At 35.3% G+C, this 20,376-nt stretch overlaps 1 protein-coding gene across 3 annotated transcripts in view; it reads right to left on the minus strand.

Annotated features, from left to right (window-relative positions):
* vwa11 (von Willebrand factor A domain containing 11) overlaps window positions 1–20,376 on the minus strand; it is a 26,302-nt gene continuing 5,926 nt past the window's right edge. The window contains exons 1-17 of one of the 3 annotated variants that reach the window (XM_087237487.1): window positions 19,078–19,110; window positions 16,991–17,173; window positions 16,128–16,403; window positions 14,513–14,606; window positions 14,085–14,213; window positions 12,347–12,533; window positions 11,598–11,767; window positions 11,155–11,267; window positions 9,770–9,886; window positions 9,510–9,683; window positions 7,299–7,431; window positions 6,533–6,682; window positions 5,853–5,945; window positions 5,500–5,768; window positions 4,767–4,900; window positions 4,512–4,671; window positions 1–2,603 (exon numbers count right to left, since the gene is read on the minus strand). In XM_087237487.1, coding sequence (XP_087093613.1) covers window positions 2,229–2,603; window positions 4,512–4,671; window positions 4,767–4,900; window positions 5,500–5,768; window positions 5,853–5,945; window positions 6,533–6,682; window positions 7,299–7,431; window positions 9,510–9,683; window positions 9,770–9,886; window positions 11,155–11,267; window positions 11,598–11,767; window positions 12,347–12,533; window positions 14,085–14,213; window positions 14,513–14,606; window positions 16,128–16,403; window positions 16,991–17,173 — 2,757 coding nt within the window. In that variant the 5' untranslated portion in view covers window positions 19,078–19,110 and the 3' untranslated portion in view covers window positions 1–2,228. Of the gene's footprint in view, window positions 2,604–4,511; window positions 4,672–4,766; window positions 4,901–5,499; window positions 5,769–5,852; window positions 5,946–6,532; window positions 6,683–7,298; window positions 7,432–9,509; window positions 9,684–9,769; window positions 9,887–11,154; window positions 11,268–11,597; window positions 11,768–12,346; window positions 12,534–14,084; window positions 14,214–14,512; window positions 14,607–16,127; window positions 16,404–16,990; window positions 17,177–19,077; window positions 19,111–20,376 lie in introns of those variants that run through there. The other 2 variants (XM_087237488.1, XM_087237489.1) reach the window with 2 other exon arrangements.

The following is a 20,376-nucleotide window of genomic DNA, read 5'->3' on the forward strand; positions in this document are numbered from 1 at the left end:
TACGAGTACAAATTCCAGTTTATGTTAAGTGGTTTATGTCAAGCAGCTTATATTTTAACGGTTAGATAGCTGCTTGTAGATTACATGGACATGTTGCAACGCCCACCATATCACTCAATCCAAACACGTAACCCTAAAATGATTAACATATGACAACTTCTTTATGATGCATAATTATGCTTTATAATCACACATTCCAAGTGTCATAGTACTTAAGGTTACATATGGAAAGCTGAACGCTGATGTCAACCATAGTATACCATTTCTGTCAATGCATATTTAAAGGGATAGTTCACCCAAAACTGAAAGTTCTGTCATCATTTACTCACACTTCACTCGTTTCAAACCTTTATGAGATTCTTACTTCTGTTAAACACAAAGGAAGATATCTTGAAAAATGTCCTTTAACTACTGACTTCCATAGTATTTGTTTTTCCTACTATGGAAGTCAGTGGTTTCATTAATTCAGCATTCTTCAAAGTATCTTATTTAGTATTCAACAGAAGAAAGAAACTCATGTATGGAAAGGGTGAGTAAATAGTGGTAAATGTTCATTTTTGGGTGAAGTATCCCTTTCATAGTCATGTTTGTATATATTTCATATGCAAATATATGTAAAATGTATTGATATTTAAAATGCGTGTGTTTTTGTAACATGAGTGCATGAAATATACTAATTACACCTATATTTGGACCAAAGTAAGAAAACACTGTTTTAATCTAGTATTTATATGATAAGAATGCAGAGTCAGTCAAATAGCTCTTTATAGAAACAAATTTAAAACTAGAAAAGTAAAGTTCGTAGACAAACTTTATGATGGCTTGAGAAAGTCTAGTCTGAAAGTTTGAGGCAGTTTAAAAGTTTAAATAACTGAAGTAGTTTTTAAGAAGTTTGAAACAGTCGCCATAGATAGGAAAGTACATGAATGTTAGCATGTTTCTAGTATGGATTAGTATGTTTCTAATATGTATTGGTATGTCATTAGTATGTTTCTATTATGGATTAGTATGTTTCTAGTGTGTATTGGTATGTCGTTAGTATGCTTCTAGTATGAATTAGTATGTTTATAGTATGTTTTTGGTATGTTGCTAGTATGTTTCTAGTATGAATTGATTTGTTTGTAGTATGGATTAGTATGTTTCTAGTGTGTTTTGGTATGTCGCTAGTATGTTTCTAGTATGAATTAGTATGTTTCTAGTGTGTATTAGTATGTTTCTAGTGTGTATTGGTATGTCGTTAGTATGCTTCTAGTATGAATTAGTATGTTTCTAGTGTATATTGGTATGTCGATAGTATGTTTTTAGTATGGATTAGTATGTTTCTAGTGTGTTTTTGGTATGTCGTTAGTATGTTTCTAGTATGAATTGATTTGTTTCTAGTATGGATTAGTATGTTTCTATAGATAGGTATGTTTTTAGTTTGGATTAGTATGTTTCTAGTATGGATTGATTTGTTTCTAATATGAATTAGTATGATTCTAGTATGTATTGGTATGTCGTTAGTATGTTTCTACTATGGATTAGTATGTTTCTAGTGTGTTTTGTTATGTCGTTAATATGTTTCTAGTATGAATTTATTTGTTTCTAGTATGGATTAGTATGTTTCTATAGATTGGTATGTTTTTAGTATGGATTAGTATGTTTCTGGTATGGATTGGTATGTCGTTAGTATGTTTCTAGCATGGATTGATATGTTTCTAGTATGAATTGGTATGTCATTAGTAAGTTAAATGAGTTAAATGAGCTCAACCTTAAATCTGTATGACAGTCTGGGCCAAAGTTATGAGGTCACAAAGTTTGGTCCAATGTTAAGTCAATTAGATTTTTCAGAATTTTCCAGGTCAGTTTTCGGAAAACCGTAAGTTAGATCAGTTCCTAAAGATATAGCAACCCGAGTCAGACCAGTGTGGAGATCTGGAGTAAGTTTGGTGTTTGTAGCATGGACGGTCTAGGAGGAGATGCATATAAAAATTATGAGAAAAAGAAGAAAAAGTTAATGTAGTATAACAGTATGTTAGCTTTCTCAAGACACCATAAATATGCATAAATCCTGATACATACATATATTTATTTACTCATAAATCTTTCATCTATTTGGACGTGTTTGTAGGTTGTAAATAAGCTGCATGATTCTTCACTGGTTGTCCTCCATACCTGAAAATACTTCATATTTTTAAAAATAAAGATGAATTGGAGCATTGTGTATTTGCTATGAACTCTCCTGATCATTACAAAGACACATCGCGCAAAACCACGTACAACAGCAGAGATGCCCATAAAGGAATGGACATGGTGAAAAGACGAGGCCCTGTGCCAGACTTCATGTTGTAACTGCATCTGCCGACATTCCCTACCTTGTCGACAGCGGACAAAGTCACAGAAGTTGAGCAACAAGAGGCCTCGTAACGACCCATCACTACATCCTCCGCTACCTTCTGGGTGAAGTTTCCACTGCCCTGCTGGATGGAAATGCTCTGGATGCCTGTGCCGTTGCCGTCTGTGATGTTGACAGACAGTTCCCAGTTTGACGAGCTGCAAGCAGAGGCGTAGCAAACACCCTGGACGTCCACAATTGAGCATTTTGGAGGCGTCAAGTCAGTCACCTGGATGGGGAATAAAGAGTGGGTTTGAACAGCAAGATAAGGTTGCATGCACATTATGTAAATGAATGAATGAATGAATGAAAGTTAAACAACGTTCAAAACAAAAAAAAAACAATCCAAACTTGCAAATAAAACACCCCCCGCAAAAAAAATTTAATAAAAAAAATTAAATAAAAAAAAGAGTTGTTTTTGCTATTCTGAAGTTTTTTTTGTCAGAAATATTCATTTCTAAATAATTAATTTTGACAACTATAAAGGTGATTTTCTCAATATTTGTATTTTTTAATCATCAGATTCCAGTTTTTTAAATAGTTGTATCTCAGCCAAACATTGTCCTTATTTATTCAGCTTTCAGATGATATAAACCTCAATCTCCCAAAATGTACTCTTATGGATTTATGGTTCACATAAGTTCATGCTTGTATACATATGAATACAACATGTATTTCAAAATATAGCAAAAAAAAAAAAATGTCCATTTACATATATTTTTCACTGATCTGAATTAGAAATCAGAATCAGAATTACAAATATGTGCATATATATAATCAAACATAAGCTATAATTTTATAGTTGAAGTCAAAATTATATTTTTTTTTCAATTTTTTTTTACCAAAATGATGTTTAACAGAGTAAGGAAATTTTCACTGTATGTCTGATAATATTTTTTCTTCTGGAGAAAGTTCATTTTGTTTTATTTCGGCTAGAATAAAAGCAGTTTATTATTTTTTTTTTACATTTAAGGTCAATATTATAAGCCCTCTTAAACTGTATTTTTTAGAATTGTCTGCAGAAGAAACCATCGTTATACAATGATTTGCCTAATTATGGTACGGTACGATTAGGTATGCTTTTTTGGCCGTTTTCTCTGTTAAAAAGTACCAAAAAGCAAACCGAATCGTACCGTACCACTTTTTGGGTACCCTTTCGAAAGGGTACCTAGCACAACAAGAGGGTACCAAAAGGTGGAGCAAGATGCGCAGCTAAACAATATGAGTTTACACTCGTGTACAACCAGAAAAATGAAAACAAAGGAAGCTCTATTTGTAAATACACAGCCGGGACATTCCAATGTAATAATAAATACATCTAATAACAAGCCATGGTCGACCCGAGCTCAAACAAACCTTGTCGTCTTCTTGATGAACAGCCACAAAGCCAAGAAGAAGAGCAGAATATACCCTGTGCCCCATAGTTGTTTACAAGGCCGTCTAAAGCTTAATCAGTTTCACTTCCTCGAGAGCTTATGTGCGTGTCTATATTTGAAATAACTAATTTCTTGGGCTGAAGATAATAACGTGCAAGTGATTATTGAAGTGCTTCTGATCTCCGATCCTTTCAGAAATGGATAAAACGCAGAAAAAAAAGGAGCAAATGATTCTTTAAGCAACCTAAAACATGAACAAACTGCCATGTTTAACTATTATTATCACCTTTTGGACTATTATGAACTAAAAATGATGGAATTACTTTCTACCAAGAGGTTACATGTGCTGGTGAAGAGTAAAGATACAGATGGGAGGTTTGCACTGACTGTGGTCTACATGTTGCGTGTCATTTTTGAACCCAAATAAGGACCAAATGTATGCTGTGTGTAGCTTTTTCTGTAATTGATAACATATCGGAGACTGTAAGGGGCTGTATGTGTTCATATATGTTGCATTATATATTTATTTTATATAATCGCAGACTTTAATCAATCAAATCATGTTTATAGAAAGGTTAGTAATGAACATTTATACAAAAATATACAGGGGGATAATAATTCTGACATCAACTGTATATGATTTCTCTATGGTACTACTGCAATATCAGTAATAAACCTGTGGCTGAAATGACTCTTTATTCACTTGCCTCATTTATTGTATTTCCTTACACATGCTGGTGCACAGAAATGTCTGAGCTTACCTTAGAGAGAACTGAAAGCCGGAGGACAGCATAGTTTGAATCCGCTCCTCCAGGGCCTTCAGCCTCGATGGTCAGCGTGACATCGGTTCCTGAGAGCGTTGCAGAAGGAGGAGTGAGAGAAATGGTCCCTTGAGCACTGCCGCCGCTCGCAACATTGAGCCTGCCATCACAAACAAGCAGAATTGTGGCATAGGGTTTCAGTCTTTATTAGAAAAGCTAAGCTAATCATTACTGAGCGATTTGTAGAGACATTACGTTGACGGATGTGACATGGGGATGTTCTTGTCGTTCCTGGCACGGATTGTGTAGGCACCGCCAGTTCCATTGGTCGTAACTGTAAAATTAAGTTTAAATACTTCTCCTGGAAGCATAGAGCTGTCGGCCACTGCCTGAGGGGAAACAAAAAGAATCAGGAATCAAGATTTGTTCCAACAAAAGAAGTTAAAGGTCCACTTTCATTTAAACTTTCCACATTGATTAACATCAGAAAAATTCAAGAGTAAATTCTATTACATGGATGTTGTTATCTGAATATACATATGAAAAAATCTATACAATTATTAGTAAACGGACCCTATCTAACATATCCACCGTGGATTTATACAATTATTTAATTTCCACATGTGAAGCAGGATACGTGTGATCATTGGTATATATATATAGGAATTTGTGTCTAAATGTTTGTACAAACCGTTATGTTTGGGAAAAGAGTGAATGTTGTTTGACTATTTGAAAACATTGTTCTCTATACTGACACACAGGCATTTGTACCTCGGCCCTCTTTTTTAAAGGAGCACAATCCTAATTGAATTTAAAGTGACAGTCACCAAAACTGCACCATTTGGATCCAAGCCCTTTCAAAACATTATTCATGGCGTATTTTGAGCTGAAACTTCACATAAACACTCTAGAGACATCAGAGACTTATTTTACATCTTGTAAAAGGTGACATAATAGGTCCCCTTAAAATTAAGTGCCACAAAGGTACCTTGATGGTGACTTTGGACTGGGACATCTGTGTGGTGGTCTGCCTCTGGAACAGGCTGGAGTAAGTCTTGTCTTTTCCTTTCAGCAGGACCACAAACTCTCCCCCAGGCACTTCTTTCACAGTAACCAGCAAATCTCCATCGGCCATTTTGTCTACAGTCCCATTGGACACCTTTTCCCCAGAAACCTCCACAAGAGCCACCTGATGCACCTCCAGAGCCTCTGGACCCTTCTCTTCAGTCAGTGTCAACAGCAGCTTAGCTGGTGAGCCTAAATCAAGAGCAGATCAGTACACGTCCGTTCAAATCATTCAAGAAAATGAAAGTCAAAGTTAAACATGACAACAGTTCAAACCTGCTGATGGCCGGCCGTCGATGACAGCAAATCCAGGATGGGGTCCTTTGAACTCCTCCACAAAATCGTAGATGAATGTAATCGCACTCTGACCTGTAAAACATTTTCCACATTGGCCGTTTTCTTCAGGTCAATCATATAACTTCAATACATAAGACAAGACACTGCAGGTGAACAGGGTAAGAAATCTAACACTTTTCTGTCTTTGTTTATTTTTTAAGTCTTTATTTTTTTTAATAAAACTGAAATTGTAATACCATACTTTATAATACCATAATAAAAAGATCTAAACACAACAAAACTAATAGCTATGATCATACTACCCCAAATGATTAAGTACATTAAGAATTTATTTTTGGTGTTACAGGTTTTATAATGTTTGGTATTTATGTAGTTGCATTATTTCATTAAATCTACAATGATTTGTGCGCATTTATAGCACAAATGTTTTAAAATAGTTTTTTTTTCTCCAGAAATATTAGAGTAAAGGGTTTTTACAGCCTGGATTACGATAATGTGTGTCAAAAGAAACTATTTTAGGTCTATTTTGGATGGTTTCTGTACATTAGATTGAAAGAACACTTTTATATAAGGCCAAAATCTCAACATTTATAAGTGGATAAAAACTTTTTTTTGACTTTGTATATTTATTAATTATTAAAATCTTGATCATGGCTCACCAGTCACTTTTACGGTGTAGGGCTGAGTTGTGGTCATTTCAATCTGCCACAGGCCTGTGTCACTCCCGTTTAGCTGGATTCGTTGCAGGTTTCCCACTCTGTGAATGGTTCCCAGAGGTCCATTGACCACAGAGTTAGATTGAGACACACCTGGAAGCAAAAGTATTTGCATCAGAGTTATTATTGTTTTTGGTTAAATAATTTATTTTCAAAACATCTAACTGTTAACTCAAACACTGTTACTTTTTATCATTTATTTAATTATTTATTTAGATTTGGATTCTCTTGGTTTGAAGTGTTGTCAAAAATAACACACTTTAACATATATTCTTTTGAGTTCAACAGAAGAAACCAGCAAAGCTTTGAAACAAGTGGAGAGTGTGTAAATATTAATTTTGGTGTGATAATTTTTTTAGAAAGGTATGGTAAAAAAACAACAACAAACAATACAAAAAGCGAACATTGTCTGTTTTTTTTCTTTTTTTGCCCAACTAGAACTAACTAACATGAAAATAAGAAATTTACTAAATCAATATTAGAAATAAGCAGAATAATGAAACTACACATTAAAGTATACAATAAAAAAGCATGATAAAAATAACTAAATAAATGAAGAATCACTTTACATTTCTAATTATGATCTGAAACTTAAAATTTAAAATGGACTTTTGATCATTTGTATTCATTTTCAGTTGTGCCATGTTTACAATATGTTTATTTTAACTCACAATGTGTTTTTGTTTAGTTCTTAGTGTCATGACTGTACCAGAAGGGCTGTGCAGGTTGAATGTGAGGCTGCTTCCTGTGATGTAGATGGTAGTGTTGGACATAGACTTGTCCAACAGGAAAGGGAAACTCTCTTTGCGTCCCGGACTCCTGGAGCGCTGGAGAATGGTCACCTATCAGATGAAGTATATTTGTATATTTGGCAAATATTTACCAAAATTACTCAAATAGGAGTTCAAGTCATGTCAAAATGACTGTATTTACACATTGATCATACAGGGGAAATGTATATGCTTTCAGAGTATAATGAGTATAAAGCATAGAAAATCCCATTTAGTATAGTACAATTAGCCTATTTCGGCACAGCTATGAAAAAAAATAGGACACAGCTTGAAGATTCATTTAGTATGGTTTTGGGAAAATGTTAATGTTTATTTTATTCATCAATCAAAATTTCTAATGAAAATATTGTCATTTACAAAATTTCTTTTATCAGAAAATGACAACTGGTTAGAAAAACAGAAAGTCTTCATTTCTGGACAAAAATTGATTTCTTAGGTTAAAACATTGGTATTGTGTAATCTGAAAATTAATACGTTATTTTATTATATTATATTTTATAACAGGCTCAGAATGACATCTTTATTTTAAATTTGGAAGAAATGTCATCAGTAGTTTCTGAAAGTTCACTCAAACACGTTGCTATTTAGAGCATGTTTTATGCACAAAACAACAAAAAATGTGCCATGACTTTAGACATGTACATGTTCGTTTTTAGCAAAATACCAGTGTTTAACTTCAGAAGAGTTAAAAAATCAATTTGATAGAATGACATTGATTTTTCATCATCTGACAAATCCAAAGAATAAACTAAGAACTTTCAAGTTCATTTTTTCCCATAGTTGTATAGTGGTTTAATATACAGCACCTTCATAAATGTAAAAATATTATAAACAAAAAATACACTGGACAATGTGATCTTCAAAAATCAGAAATATTTAAAAATATCTTTACTTTATTAAGCTCCACTGCTCTGTGTTTTCTCAAATGCCCTCTAGACCACTGGACTTCATTAATAAAACCTTTACACACCTCAAGTGCCTCATTTCCAAAATATATTTGATATATTCAAAGACACTTGGGAAAAAGAATAAACACAACTTCATGTTGTGCATGATTCAGATTAAGATTTTCTACCCTATTTACTATGGTAAAATTAAACTGGCTCCAGTGGTGGAGTGAGTACTGAAAAATCATATTAAAGGTAAAAGTACCATTACTTGCCTAAAACTATGAGTGTGAGTAAAAAGTAGCCCTTTCAAAAGTAGTCAAGAGCAGTGAGTATTACGGTGTAAAAAATCTGATGTATTTACATGTAATTTATGCATGTGTGTGTAAATGTAACATTCTGCCAGCAGGCACACAATGTAATAAGACGTTAATATTAGGTTAGATTTAGGTTGTGATGTCAGGTGACCAAAATTCAACGTCTAACCAGCGTCTAAGGACGTTATTTTGATCACCAATAACAACAGCAAACGACGTTGATATTTGGTTGATTTTAGATTGTGTTAGAAAGTGACAAAAATCCAACGTCGAGCCAACATCTTAAACCAATGTCTTATTATCGTCAAATACTGACATTTATTCATCAGGTATGGCAACCAAAATCCAACATCTGCTAGACATTATAGTGGTAACGTCCACACAACTTCAAGTTGTAACATGATTAGACATTGATTTTAGGTTGGACATTGGCATCGGCCTGATTTTGGGTTCTGATTTTCATTTCCAAACAAAATACGTCCCCACGACGTTGGGGTAAAGAATCAATCTGGCATCATGTTGACGTCTTGTGCCTGCTGGGTGTTTAAGGCCATTTTGGTCATCATGCAGTAAACATCTCAAATCAGCAACCTTCTTGCTGTGAGGCGACAGCACTACCTACTGCGCCACCGCGTCACCCTCTTTGACCAATTACTACGGTTAAATGGTGTTCCTGACACCACTCTAAGCAAAATAAGACTTTTTAAAATGGCAACCTATGGCTAAAAGGTCCGCTAGGTTGTTAAGATGCAAAGTACAGTGTTAAATTAGGATTGATTTATGTTGTGTCGAAAAATTGAAGACAATAAAATCTGATATCCTCTCAGAGAATTATGAACTCCTCTAACTGTGCTTTTTCACGTTATGAGCATTTTGTTCATATGTTGTTTACATTATTGCCACAGAAATAATCTTCTGATCATACCAGTGCTGAAGTGGAGGTGTCCACAATGATGTCGGTGGCTTGAGAGAGGCTGGATTTGGGGACCTCGATAGCTTGACCTCCAGAAGCTAAAGCCATGTCGTAATACACCTGAAACGTAGAGGCTGCTGCCACTGCCCTCCTCCTCCTCTTTGATGGGGTCATGAAGAAAGACACCTGGAGAGAAATGGTGAGGATTGTGAAAATGATGGAGTGACTGTGGAATACTCAATTGCTAAAATAACTGGGGTGGATGGATGTACAGTGGACTTGGTGCTACGGATGAGGGCGGTGATGGTTTTCTCCAGGTGAGTATCTTTTGGTGGAGCGTCGGTGAACACGTAGATATGGGAAGAAGATGGTGCACCAGTCAGAGACAACTGTGGGAGAGACATAAGATTTATTAGTTTTAATGAAAAGTTTAGGTGTTGACAAAACTGCTAATAGTACTAAGAAGGCAGTAAAAAGAGGCCAGTCATTAAAAGTTATTGTAAGTTTTATAGTTTAACATGCTATATTCATTAAAAAATTTTTTTATTAAACTCCATTTTGGATCCAACAGAGACAGAGCTCATTTAGAACTCTCATTAGGGATGACCAATAGTTGGTGGAAAAGCTTTATTTTCAATCACGACAAATCAAAACATTTGTTATTCTGACTTTTTTTTTAAATAGAAATAGCTTTAATTGACAAGATTTTTATTTAAAATTTGGAAAAAATATTATCAGCCCTTCACAGAAGATCCACTCAAATCCATACCTAATAAATCCAACTTAATTTGTTCTAAACAGCTGAATATAAAAAGGATGTATAACCTGTCTGGTACACCAAATAAACCAAATATAGACTTTTTAAAATAGCTTCATGTGGCCTCTTTAATATCTATTCTTTGTTGTAGTTTAGTTAAAGAGGTTCATCTTAATGAAAAAACAAGTTTAATTGATAAACAGGCCAATTAATTAACCCAAAACACACGGTGAAAAATGTTTAGCAGACAAAAGCATTAACGTTTGAAGTGGCCCAGCCAGTGTCCTGATTTAAATCCAATTGAGAATCAGTGAAAGAAGCTAAAGATCAGGGTGACGGCAAGGAGACCCTCCAACCTGAAAGAGTTGCAGCCCATCGATAAAGATGAATGGGCAAAAATAGCAGTGGCGACAAGCAAAAAGCAGGTCAGCAATTATATGAAGCGTTTGATTGCTGTAATAGCCAAAAAAGGCTTTCTATTGATTATTCAGAAGTGTATGAATAATAATTTAGGATATTTTACTTAAAGATACAGTAAATAAAAGCTGAGAAATTTGTTTCCCACAATGATCCCTTTGTACATCGTCTTATTATCTTTTGGGAGAAGCCTGTGTCATTTCCTGTCAAGACATATCTCGCCAGTTGAATAAGGGTAATTTTAAGTCAGAATTTGCCTGGGATATGAAACATTTCATATCAGCTGCAGTAGGTAAATAACAAGAGTAAACACGTCTATGCAGTAACTGAATGATTCAGACGCTCTGAAGACTACAAGACACTGGATATATGGATATGCAGTCTTTGCATTTGTACTACTACGCATCAGTTTTTGTATTCCCCATCAGTTCTAACTAGGTCTATTATGTTTGCTGGGCTACACAAGGCTACACAAAACAGTACCTGAAGCGCTGACAAGCACATTTCTGGGATATCTCCGCCTCCTTCAGCTTTCAGCTTGGAGATCTCAGACTTCATCACATCTGGGTTTGTGGTTCTAATCAGAGGTCCAAACTCTAAAAGCGTAATAAAAGGTGTGTCGTTTTTGTGTCTGCATCACGTTAGGCCACACAAATAGCATATTCAATACAAGTAAATTGGCTGCTTTGATGTTTCGATTAACTTTGGGGAAAAAGGTGTAAAATAATGTTCCATCCTAAGATATTTTTGGTAAAAAATGTAAATAATTTAGATGGAAATTAACTTGGACCATGCATTACCACTAACGTCCTGTTTTCTTTACAGAGGATAAACATCACTAATACAGGAACCCGTTATATGCTGCATTCAGTAATGAAAAGTATCAAGTTGAAACATTTAAATGCATTAAACATTGTTGTGCTCACTTGGATCGTTGAATGGCACCAGAATATATTCAGACGGTTCATCCTGAGTTCCTTTCTTGGTGTCAATGATGTTGTAGGCCACTCTCTTTGCTTCAGCGATGTCGTCTGCCATGCTGCCGGTGGTGTCAATCACAAAAGCCAGCACTGCGGAGCGTGCGATACCCATCAGTCTGATGGAGGAGCAATCGTTTTGGTTAGTAGTTATTAAATGTGAACATTAATGTTATATTTATAGAACTTATAAGGAACGCTGGACACACCACTGTTCAATTTGTTTTTCAAATGTGCATAATTTGTATAATGCTCACCATGGCCGCATTTATTTGATCATAAATACAGTATAAACATTAATAGTGTGGAATATTCTTACATTTTTAAAACGTAATGTCTATTTTCATAAATTTTACCTTTTAAATTATAAAAATTTAAGTTTTAAATCTAAATGTTGTTTTTGTGCCAGAGAAACACTTTTTTTTATTTTTTAGGTTAAAAATTGTTGCTCACTATTTATTTTGTATCTTTTCTTAGGATTCTTGAAAATTCAAAAGAAGGGTATTTATTTAAACAAAAATGAATAATACATTTTTCATTTTTGCTGTCACATTTGATGCGCTTTTACTTAATAAGTGCATAAATATTTTTTCAAATGAAAGTGTAAACAGTTTGATAAGAGATTGTGACATTTTGATTCTCTTCAATGTATTTTCAGTACATTCATCTAAACATACATAAGGATTTGTTCCTTTTACCGCAGGAAGTCTTTGTTTCCGATAGCTCCACGAATGTCCTCCAGCAGCTCTAGAGTGGCTTCAGACGCCAGGTTCACAGCACTGTTGTGTTGGTTAGAGTTATGGGACAGACGCTCATCTTTACTGATCCCACCTCGAGGATTCTGGGAACTGCTGAGATCAGACGCGCCACCGTGGCTGCATTTACCTTTCAAACATAAATGACCGATTCGATTAATATGAAATCAAATATACCATATTGATTTTGTTAGCTTACATTGCTAGTTTTATGGTAAACAATTCCTCTGTGCGTGTCATAAAGAAAAAAAAAATGGCTTTGTAATCTAAAGTTGAAATGTGAAAATGAACTTCCTGTTTGTTTTCAGCTAAATTCTCAGATTGTGTCTGTCTTAGGTGTTACATAGCATGTTAACCACGCCCTTCCAACTGTTAGGTTTGACCCTGCTATGACACCAAACAGAAATGGTGAGAAGGAGGTGTCTATCCTGAAACTCTTTTCCCGATCTTTCTGAATGAAATGCGTACTTTACTACATCTAATCAGCTCGCAGAAGAAGAAACAAGCCACGCCCACTTTTTTCCCTCATTTAAAAGGCACCTATTTTACCTCCTTTTCAAGATTTAAATTAAGTCTTTTCTGTCTCCAGAGTGTGTCGAGGTTCAGCTCAAAAAAACTATCCGATTATTTATTACAGCTTTCAGAATATTTGGATTTTCTGCTTTGAACACAATGCAGCTGTTTTTGTGGCCTGTGCCTTTAATGCTGGTTTTCCCCACACACTGTTCTCACATCCCTGGCAGAGTGTGTCCTAATCTCCGCCTCGGCTGTGTCAGATAAACAGCACAGTGACAGACATAAAGGAATTTCACGTAACGATTGTGAGAAATACTACAGTAAAAACTTTCCCAATGATTATTAGATGTATTTGTTGTGGAGTTAATTAAAGCCTTTCGATGAGCCACAATGTCATTACAAAGTTCACGCACACACAGACACACACACACACACACACAGCGCACAAGTTTAACTTTACAATATTTTTGCACCGCAAATGTGCCAGGATACACTTTAATATCCACTGATGTATGGATATCCGTTATATTAATATACAAAATAAATCTGATTTAACATCCACAAGTGTCTTGGAAAAAAAGAGTGTCTTCTTTTTTTATAATTCTACTGACATACGATTGTGGTCAAGTAAAGCTGAAGTAAATCGCTGTAATTTCTTACAAACATGCATTGCTTTTTAAACGTTTTAAGCTTGTAAAGCTCATTCTTGATTTCATTTGATGATGATTGATGATCACAGAGCGCTGAACAGATCTTTTAATCCCAGTGGTTTGTTCATGTCCTGTCTTGTTGATATGATTATATGTGTTATTAAATGTGATTATATTAACATGTGGAGTCATGTTAATACACAGCTGTCAATCAATTCACTGGGCGGAGAAACAGCATTCCTAAGTGAGATTGCAGTGGGCCTCAAAATGGGAAGGATTTGGATCCTTTTTAACACCAGGAAGTTTGAATAAAGAGACTTATCGTGTTTATATCACCCCAGTATGACCGTGGACATACTATACCTACACACAGTTCTCTCCAAACAGCTTACAAAAGATGACTTTCATTATAGGTTCCCTTAATATTCATGAGTTCCTTTAATTTGATCATGAGTTAGCTTTTTACCTTGCTTTTATTGTTTACACGTGAGCCCATGATAGTTGGGTTTACTCACCTTGAGGTTTGTCAGAGGAGAACAATCCCATGTATCCTGAAGTGAGAAACTTTCCATTCAGGACGGCAGGTAGCAGTTGGTTTGTACAGGTACCACTGGCACAGTCACTGCATGTTGGCATTTCAACATCTGCACACATCCGTTAAAACACAAAGACGAAAACACTCGATTCACTTATTTGCTGTTCAGATAAGGTCAACACAGATCAATGCCGCTCAGAGTCATTTGTAATCTGTTATCAGTTATACTGCAAGACCTCTGTTGACTAATCTCCAGCTTTCATTTTTTAAAATTGATTTTTTTATTGATTTTGTTTGTTTTACATGTGAACATTGGACACGACAGCAGTGAATGAATGGTGTAATCACATTTATTTCCCACATGTGATTTATGCCTGTGTCATAAATCATTCAGATTGGCTGATGTACCTGCAATGTTCTCCACATTCAGATCCGGTCTGATGAGGTTGGCATATGGACTTTTGTTCCCTAATTCAACCCAGTTGCTGTGGCTGTAAAAGTCCTGAAAAAATACTTCATATTAGTATGTAACATAATGCTAATTATATTAAAGCTTTTTCTTTAAGACAAGGTTATAATAGTTTTGGATTTTTTATTAGTTTTAGTTTTTATTTCGTTTTGACTTTTGTTTTCAAATTCAGTTTGTATTTATAAACTAATTTTGAGAGGATCACATGCTTATGATTGCTTGCAGCCGGCCCCGCATTATTCAATTTATGATTCATCAATCAGATGAATCCTAATCCATTATAAATACCCTAAGTTCCATATAACAGCTATCTTCATTTTGAAGAATCCTCCTTCCACCCCTACTCCATCTCCTTTCCTAGATGGGTGGCACAGTGGCCCAGTGGTTAGCACTGTCGTCTCACAGCAAGAATGTCATTGGTTCTAGTCCTTACCAAGCCAGCAGACGTTTCTGTGCGGAGTTTACACGTTCTACCCGTGCTCACGTGGGTTTCCCCCGGGTTCCCCGGTTTCCTCCCACCATCCAAAAACATGCAACTTAAGTTAATTGACTAATAAATCGGCACCATAGACATGCTCCTAGTAAATAGTTATCTCTTAAAAGCAATCACTTTCTGTTTATTAGCTACTACAGCAGGGGAGTTCTGGAGATCTACCTGAGCTCAAACTCCCCTCTAGCCTTGCAAACGAGAGGGAGCCCCGGGCTCAAGGCTGTTTTGAGCTCATGGCTCTCTCCTGGGACAGCATGCCAAACAAGCTTTATAATCAATCATCAGCTAAGTGTGAACTCCTGAAAATTAGTTTTTAGAGGCAGATTTACAGTTTTTTTATATTAGTTTCTATATTTTGAAATTGCTTAGTTTTAGTTTAGTTTTTATTAGTTTCAGTATTAGTTTAATTTTTTTTATCTAAATCAGGATATTTGTCAGGTGCAAGATATAAAATTATCAGAATATTGTATAATACCTCAACCAAGAAACCTGTATTCAGAGGACACATGAACACATCTCTACCCATCCTCAAATTCAAATACAACAGCCCACAAGATAGCACGCCTAAGTGCCGTTCAATATGTGTGCAAGGCTGCTTCTGAGGTTAGATACACAGTAGTGATAAAAAGTTTAGATCTTTTATGTGAACCAGATCTTTCGTGACAACCCTCCCATGTTAGAGCTCAACATATCAAAAATATGTAGCAATCATAATTTCATTTATTCATTCATTTTCTTTTTGGCTTAGTCTCTTTATTAATCTGGGGTCGCCACAATCCTAACGTCTATGTTCATCCTGGAACATTTGTGTTCGAAAATGTAATCCTTACTAATTTCCTACCCCTAAACCCAACCATAACTGTAAATTATTCCCAAAATCAGAGGGCAATAGTACTTGGATAACAACCTGACCATAAGCCTAAACTTAACATAAACTGTAAACAAATCTCTTAATTCTGATTGGCTGATTGGAATGTTGTCAACATAGATGTTAATGCAGGAACATGTCCTACTTGGTAGAATCAGGTTGTCGGTATGTTTGTGCGAGTGACCCTCTGGCCCACCTGTAGTGTATGGCACACTCTGCCCAGTGTTTCGCGGGCCGACTGTAGGTTATCTGACCGGACGTTGGCTTTAATGGCTGCAGAGCCCTGAATGATGAGGTTTCGTCCCTCAGCGAAGGCCTCATTGTTAAAGTGGTGTGATGGACTGTTCATGAAGTCCCGGTCCACGATGCCATTCTGCATGTAGATCTGATTCAGCGCCGTACGGAACTTGGCACCGGAAACCTCACCCGTCGTGCCCAAACATGCACGCAGCAGCTCTTCTACCGACGAGCCCTGTGTCAAACAACATCTTGTCATGATTTATGAATAATCACTTAAATAGCTCTCTTGTCTTCTAAAGAAAAGTCGCTCACTTCCATCCCAGCGCACACCTTGATATCAAAATTACACCAAATTGAAACTGACGTAAAATCTTTTCTAAAAGGCAAATCGGTTTTGACATCAAAGCCTTGACGTCCACACATTGATACTGCTTTGACCACCAAAATAATGACAAAAAAAGTACTTGTTAGCCAATAATAAATGTTTTATTCACCCGAAAGTACAATTAATTTCTAACCTTAGCGTCGAAAAACATGTCAAAGATCAATTACTTACAGGACAGTCTCGTGATCTATTTTGACCTGTTTTTTGACAGGTGTCAATTTCATATAACTTTAACATCAAACCTTGCAAATATAAATTTCCCGGGACAATAACCAAAACGGGAACCATATGGTAAAGTTATACTTTTGCTGGGAAATAGTTAACTGACATAAAATTTATTTGCATTTCATACGTGTTATTTATGGTAAGGTGCCCACTGGGATGGTAAATTTAGGGTGTTTTTTATTTACGTTTATGCTTGTGGATAAGCTTACCGTTGGCTTGAATTCTCTTCCTTCTGCTTCAGCCACTGCTTCACAAACCTCTGTAATCTTTGCCATAACAGTGTTTCCAGTGATGGTTACATGTGTGTTTCCGCTTCCTCCGACGGACACAAACGCCTGAAGCCTGGACACTAGAGCCAGCAGAGCCACAACGGCCAGCGCTGACTTCACCATCTTCTGAAACAACACCAACAATCAACAAATTACCTGAAACAACCACGAAAAATATTTCTCATATCTATCATCTTGCTGCTTTTAGTCAAATTCAGCATTTACTCTGACAAAATGTTGTTTTTTTCATGTGGGAAAACTGAATTGAGACTAATTAAGGTCAAAACTTTGAAATTACAGGGATATATACAAAAATTCCTAAAATGAAAATGGTCTCACTATTTACTTCCCCTTGAGTGGTTATAAATCTTTATGAGATTCTTTTTTCTGTTAAACACACAAAGTGTGGTTTATTTATGAACTAATTTCAAGAGAATTACGTGCTCATGACTGAACACAGCGGGTACTGCATCAGCTCCGTATATTGCACCAATCAGATGAATACTGACACATTATAAATAACCAGAGCTTTCTACTCCAGTCATTTTCATCTTGAAGAATCCCCCCTTCCACCCCTACTCCTCCCTTTCTCTGATAGGGCGGCACATCTCAGCATATTCACAAGCTGGGGAGTTCTCGAGACCTACCTGAGCTCAAACTCTCCTCTCGCCCTTCAAATGGGAGGGAGCCCCGGGCTTGAGGCTATTCTGACCTCAGGGCTCTCTCCCGGGACATGCCAAGTACGCTTTATTATCAATCATAAGCTAAGTGTGAACTCTTGAAAAGATAATTTGAAGAAAACTGAAAACCTGTAACCACTGACCTCCATAGTAGGAAAAAAACAAATAGCCTAATATCATCAGTCTACAATCAGTGGTTACAGTTTTCCAACATTTTTCAAATTATCTTGTGTTTAACAGATGAAAGAAACTCATACAAGTTTGAAAAACACAAAGGATGATTAAATGATAACAGAATGTTTATTTTTAGATGTACTATTCCTTTAAAATGGAGGAAAGGAGAATGAGCATCTACATAGCGGCAGAAAAGAATTACTGGATTTAGAAGATATGGGACTATGGGTTGAGTAAAATGTTAAAAATAAAACCAATGACAGTTTTATTTATGCCACTTTTTACTCAGCAGAATTGACCAAAGTGCTTTACAAGCAATGATTAAAAATGGTAATAACTAGTGATTAAATTATTAAGAGCATTATAAATTATTAACAAGCATAAGTCAAGTGATAATAATTGTTTTGAATAAATTATTATCTATTGCTTCAATTTCATTCATTCATTCATTTTCCCTCGGCTTAGTCCCTTTATTTATCAGGGGTCATATATTTCTTATCTGTTCTGTAATTAAAACATTGGCATTGTGTTCTCTAAGAACTAATATAAACCTCTGAAAAAATGTTCTAAATAACCACAATCTATTTTAAGTTTACATCAGAATAAAAGTAAAACAGTATAAATTAAAACAGTATTTTTTTTTATAAAGCAATATAGAGGGCTTTATAAATATTAGACCACCACATCTGCCCCAAACTAACAATGTTGGCAATTATCAAAATATTTTGATATATTTTTGTGTGTTTCTGTAATAGTTAAACCATCATAGTATTTCAGTGCTAAAACATATTCAGTGTTATTATTCCTGAATCTCCTAATTTATTGTTTAATCTAATGATTTTAAAAAAGCAGAATACTAGTAAAGCATTTTTTTTTAATTCAGATGCCCAACAACCAATTTAACAATACGTTTTATTGGCTGAATGTTATGATGGATTCTTAAGACTTGTAAGAGGATTGGAATATGCCGGCTCATATTTGGGTAAAACAAATTCATAAAGAAAATTAAATATTTAATCAAATATTCACATTTTACAAAAAAATGATTATTATTCTTTCTATTTCCAAATTATAAATATGCATGTGTCAGAATTGTAGTACTAATATAATATAATATAATATAATATAATATAATATAATATAATATAATATAACATTTTGAGATATTCTTACCTTCTCTCTTAAGTCGGTTCCCTATCTGTTGGCTCCTTGTCAGGCTCTAAAGACACATATATAGTGAATGTCTTATCTCTCAGTGTTCAGAAAAAATGCAATCACACCTCAGTGAATGATTAACCAGGAATTATTAATTACTATTTTAGAATATTGTCGCGTCACACTCAGTACAAAAATTGTAAAATTATGACAGCCTGCATTAAATGTGAATTAAGTTGTTTTATTATGGCAACATGAATAATAAAACCAACCTGATGCTTGCTGTTGTGTGAGGATCAGACTGTAAAACAGTGTCAGATGATGTGTTTTCACTGGGTCAAGCACCTTTGACCATACATGTAAAGCTTATGGATTGCTTCATTTTAATTTGCTTTATGGTCTCCACTCCCAAATGTGTTTCCCAGTACATTGCATATATAAAGTTTAAAAAAAGGTCAGATTCCACATATAAGACCACACCTGTTCTCACTTGCTGATGTTTCAGAAAATACTGTGAGTTGTTAAGTCAATGTTTCCCAGTTCTGAAAAGTCATCCACTGTGTAAAACATATGCTGAAGTAGTTGGTGATTCATTCCGCTGTGGTGACCTTTGATAAATCAGAGACTAAGCCGAAGAAAAATTAATATTTTTAGTTAATAATAAGTTACATAATTTACATCTTCATTGTTTATGTCAGACGGTACAAGTGCAACCATAGCCAAAAAATATCCTTAAATATTTTGTGAATTCACTATATTTACTTAAAATCATCTCCTGAATTGCAAATTTGAAAGTTGAAGAGTATACAATAGTATTTTATTTATATCACCATTTGGCCAGAGCCGTTAAGGGTGGTAAATCCGCATTTTCATTGAATTTATTTTCTACTCGAGATGTAGCCTACCATTTGACAACTCATAATGACCACAATTTTACTTGAAAACCTCCTTTATATCACTTATAAATATAGCATTCTGTCTAAGATTCAGTCAAAGTAACAGCAATGTAGATAACAACCGCTTAGGCTCATCCTGCTGGTCCAAATCATCATTCTTATACATATTTATCATACCTACACTCCAGTTTTTCCCGGGTCCTCAACTTTTTGGTACAGTTTTGAACATCAACACTCCCAACCCCCCCTACCCTGGTCGTCAATCTAATCTGGTCCATTGTACAATTACTAACAACACAAACAACCCCTGGTACTCAACTTCGTTACTCAGAATAGCCCCACCAACTAACTCAGCCCCCCCTGGTCTACTGGTATTTCGGAGACAAATGTTGGCAAGTATGCTTTATATTATGTCATGTGA

This window comes from Danio rerio, chromosome 1 (assembly GCF_052040795.2).
Source record: "Danio rerio strain M-AB ecotype USA chromosome 1, GRCz13ab, whole genome shotgun sequence".
NCBI lineage: Eukaryota > Metazoa > Chordata > Actinopteri > Cypriniformes > Danionidae > Danio > Danio rerio.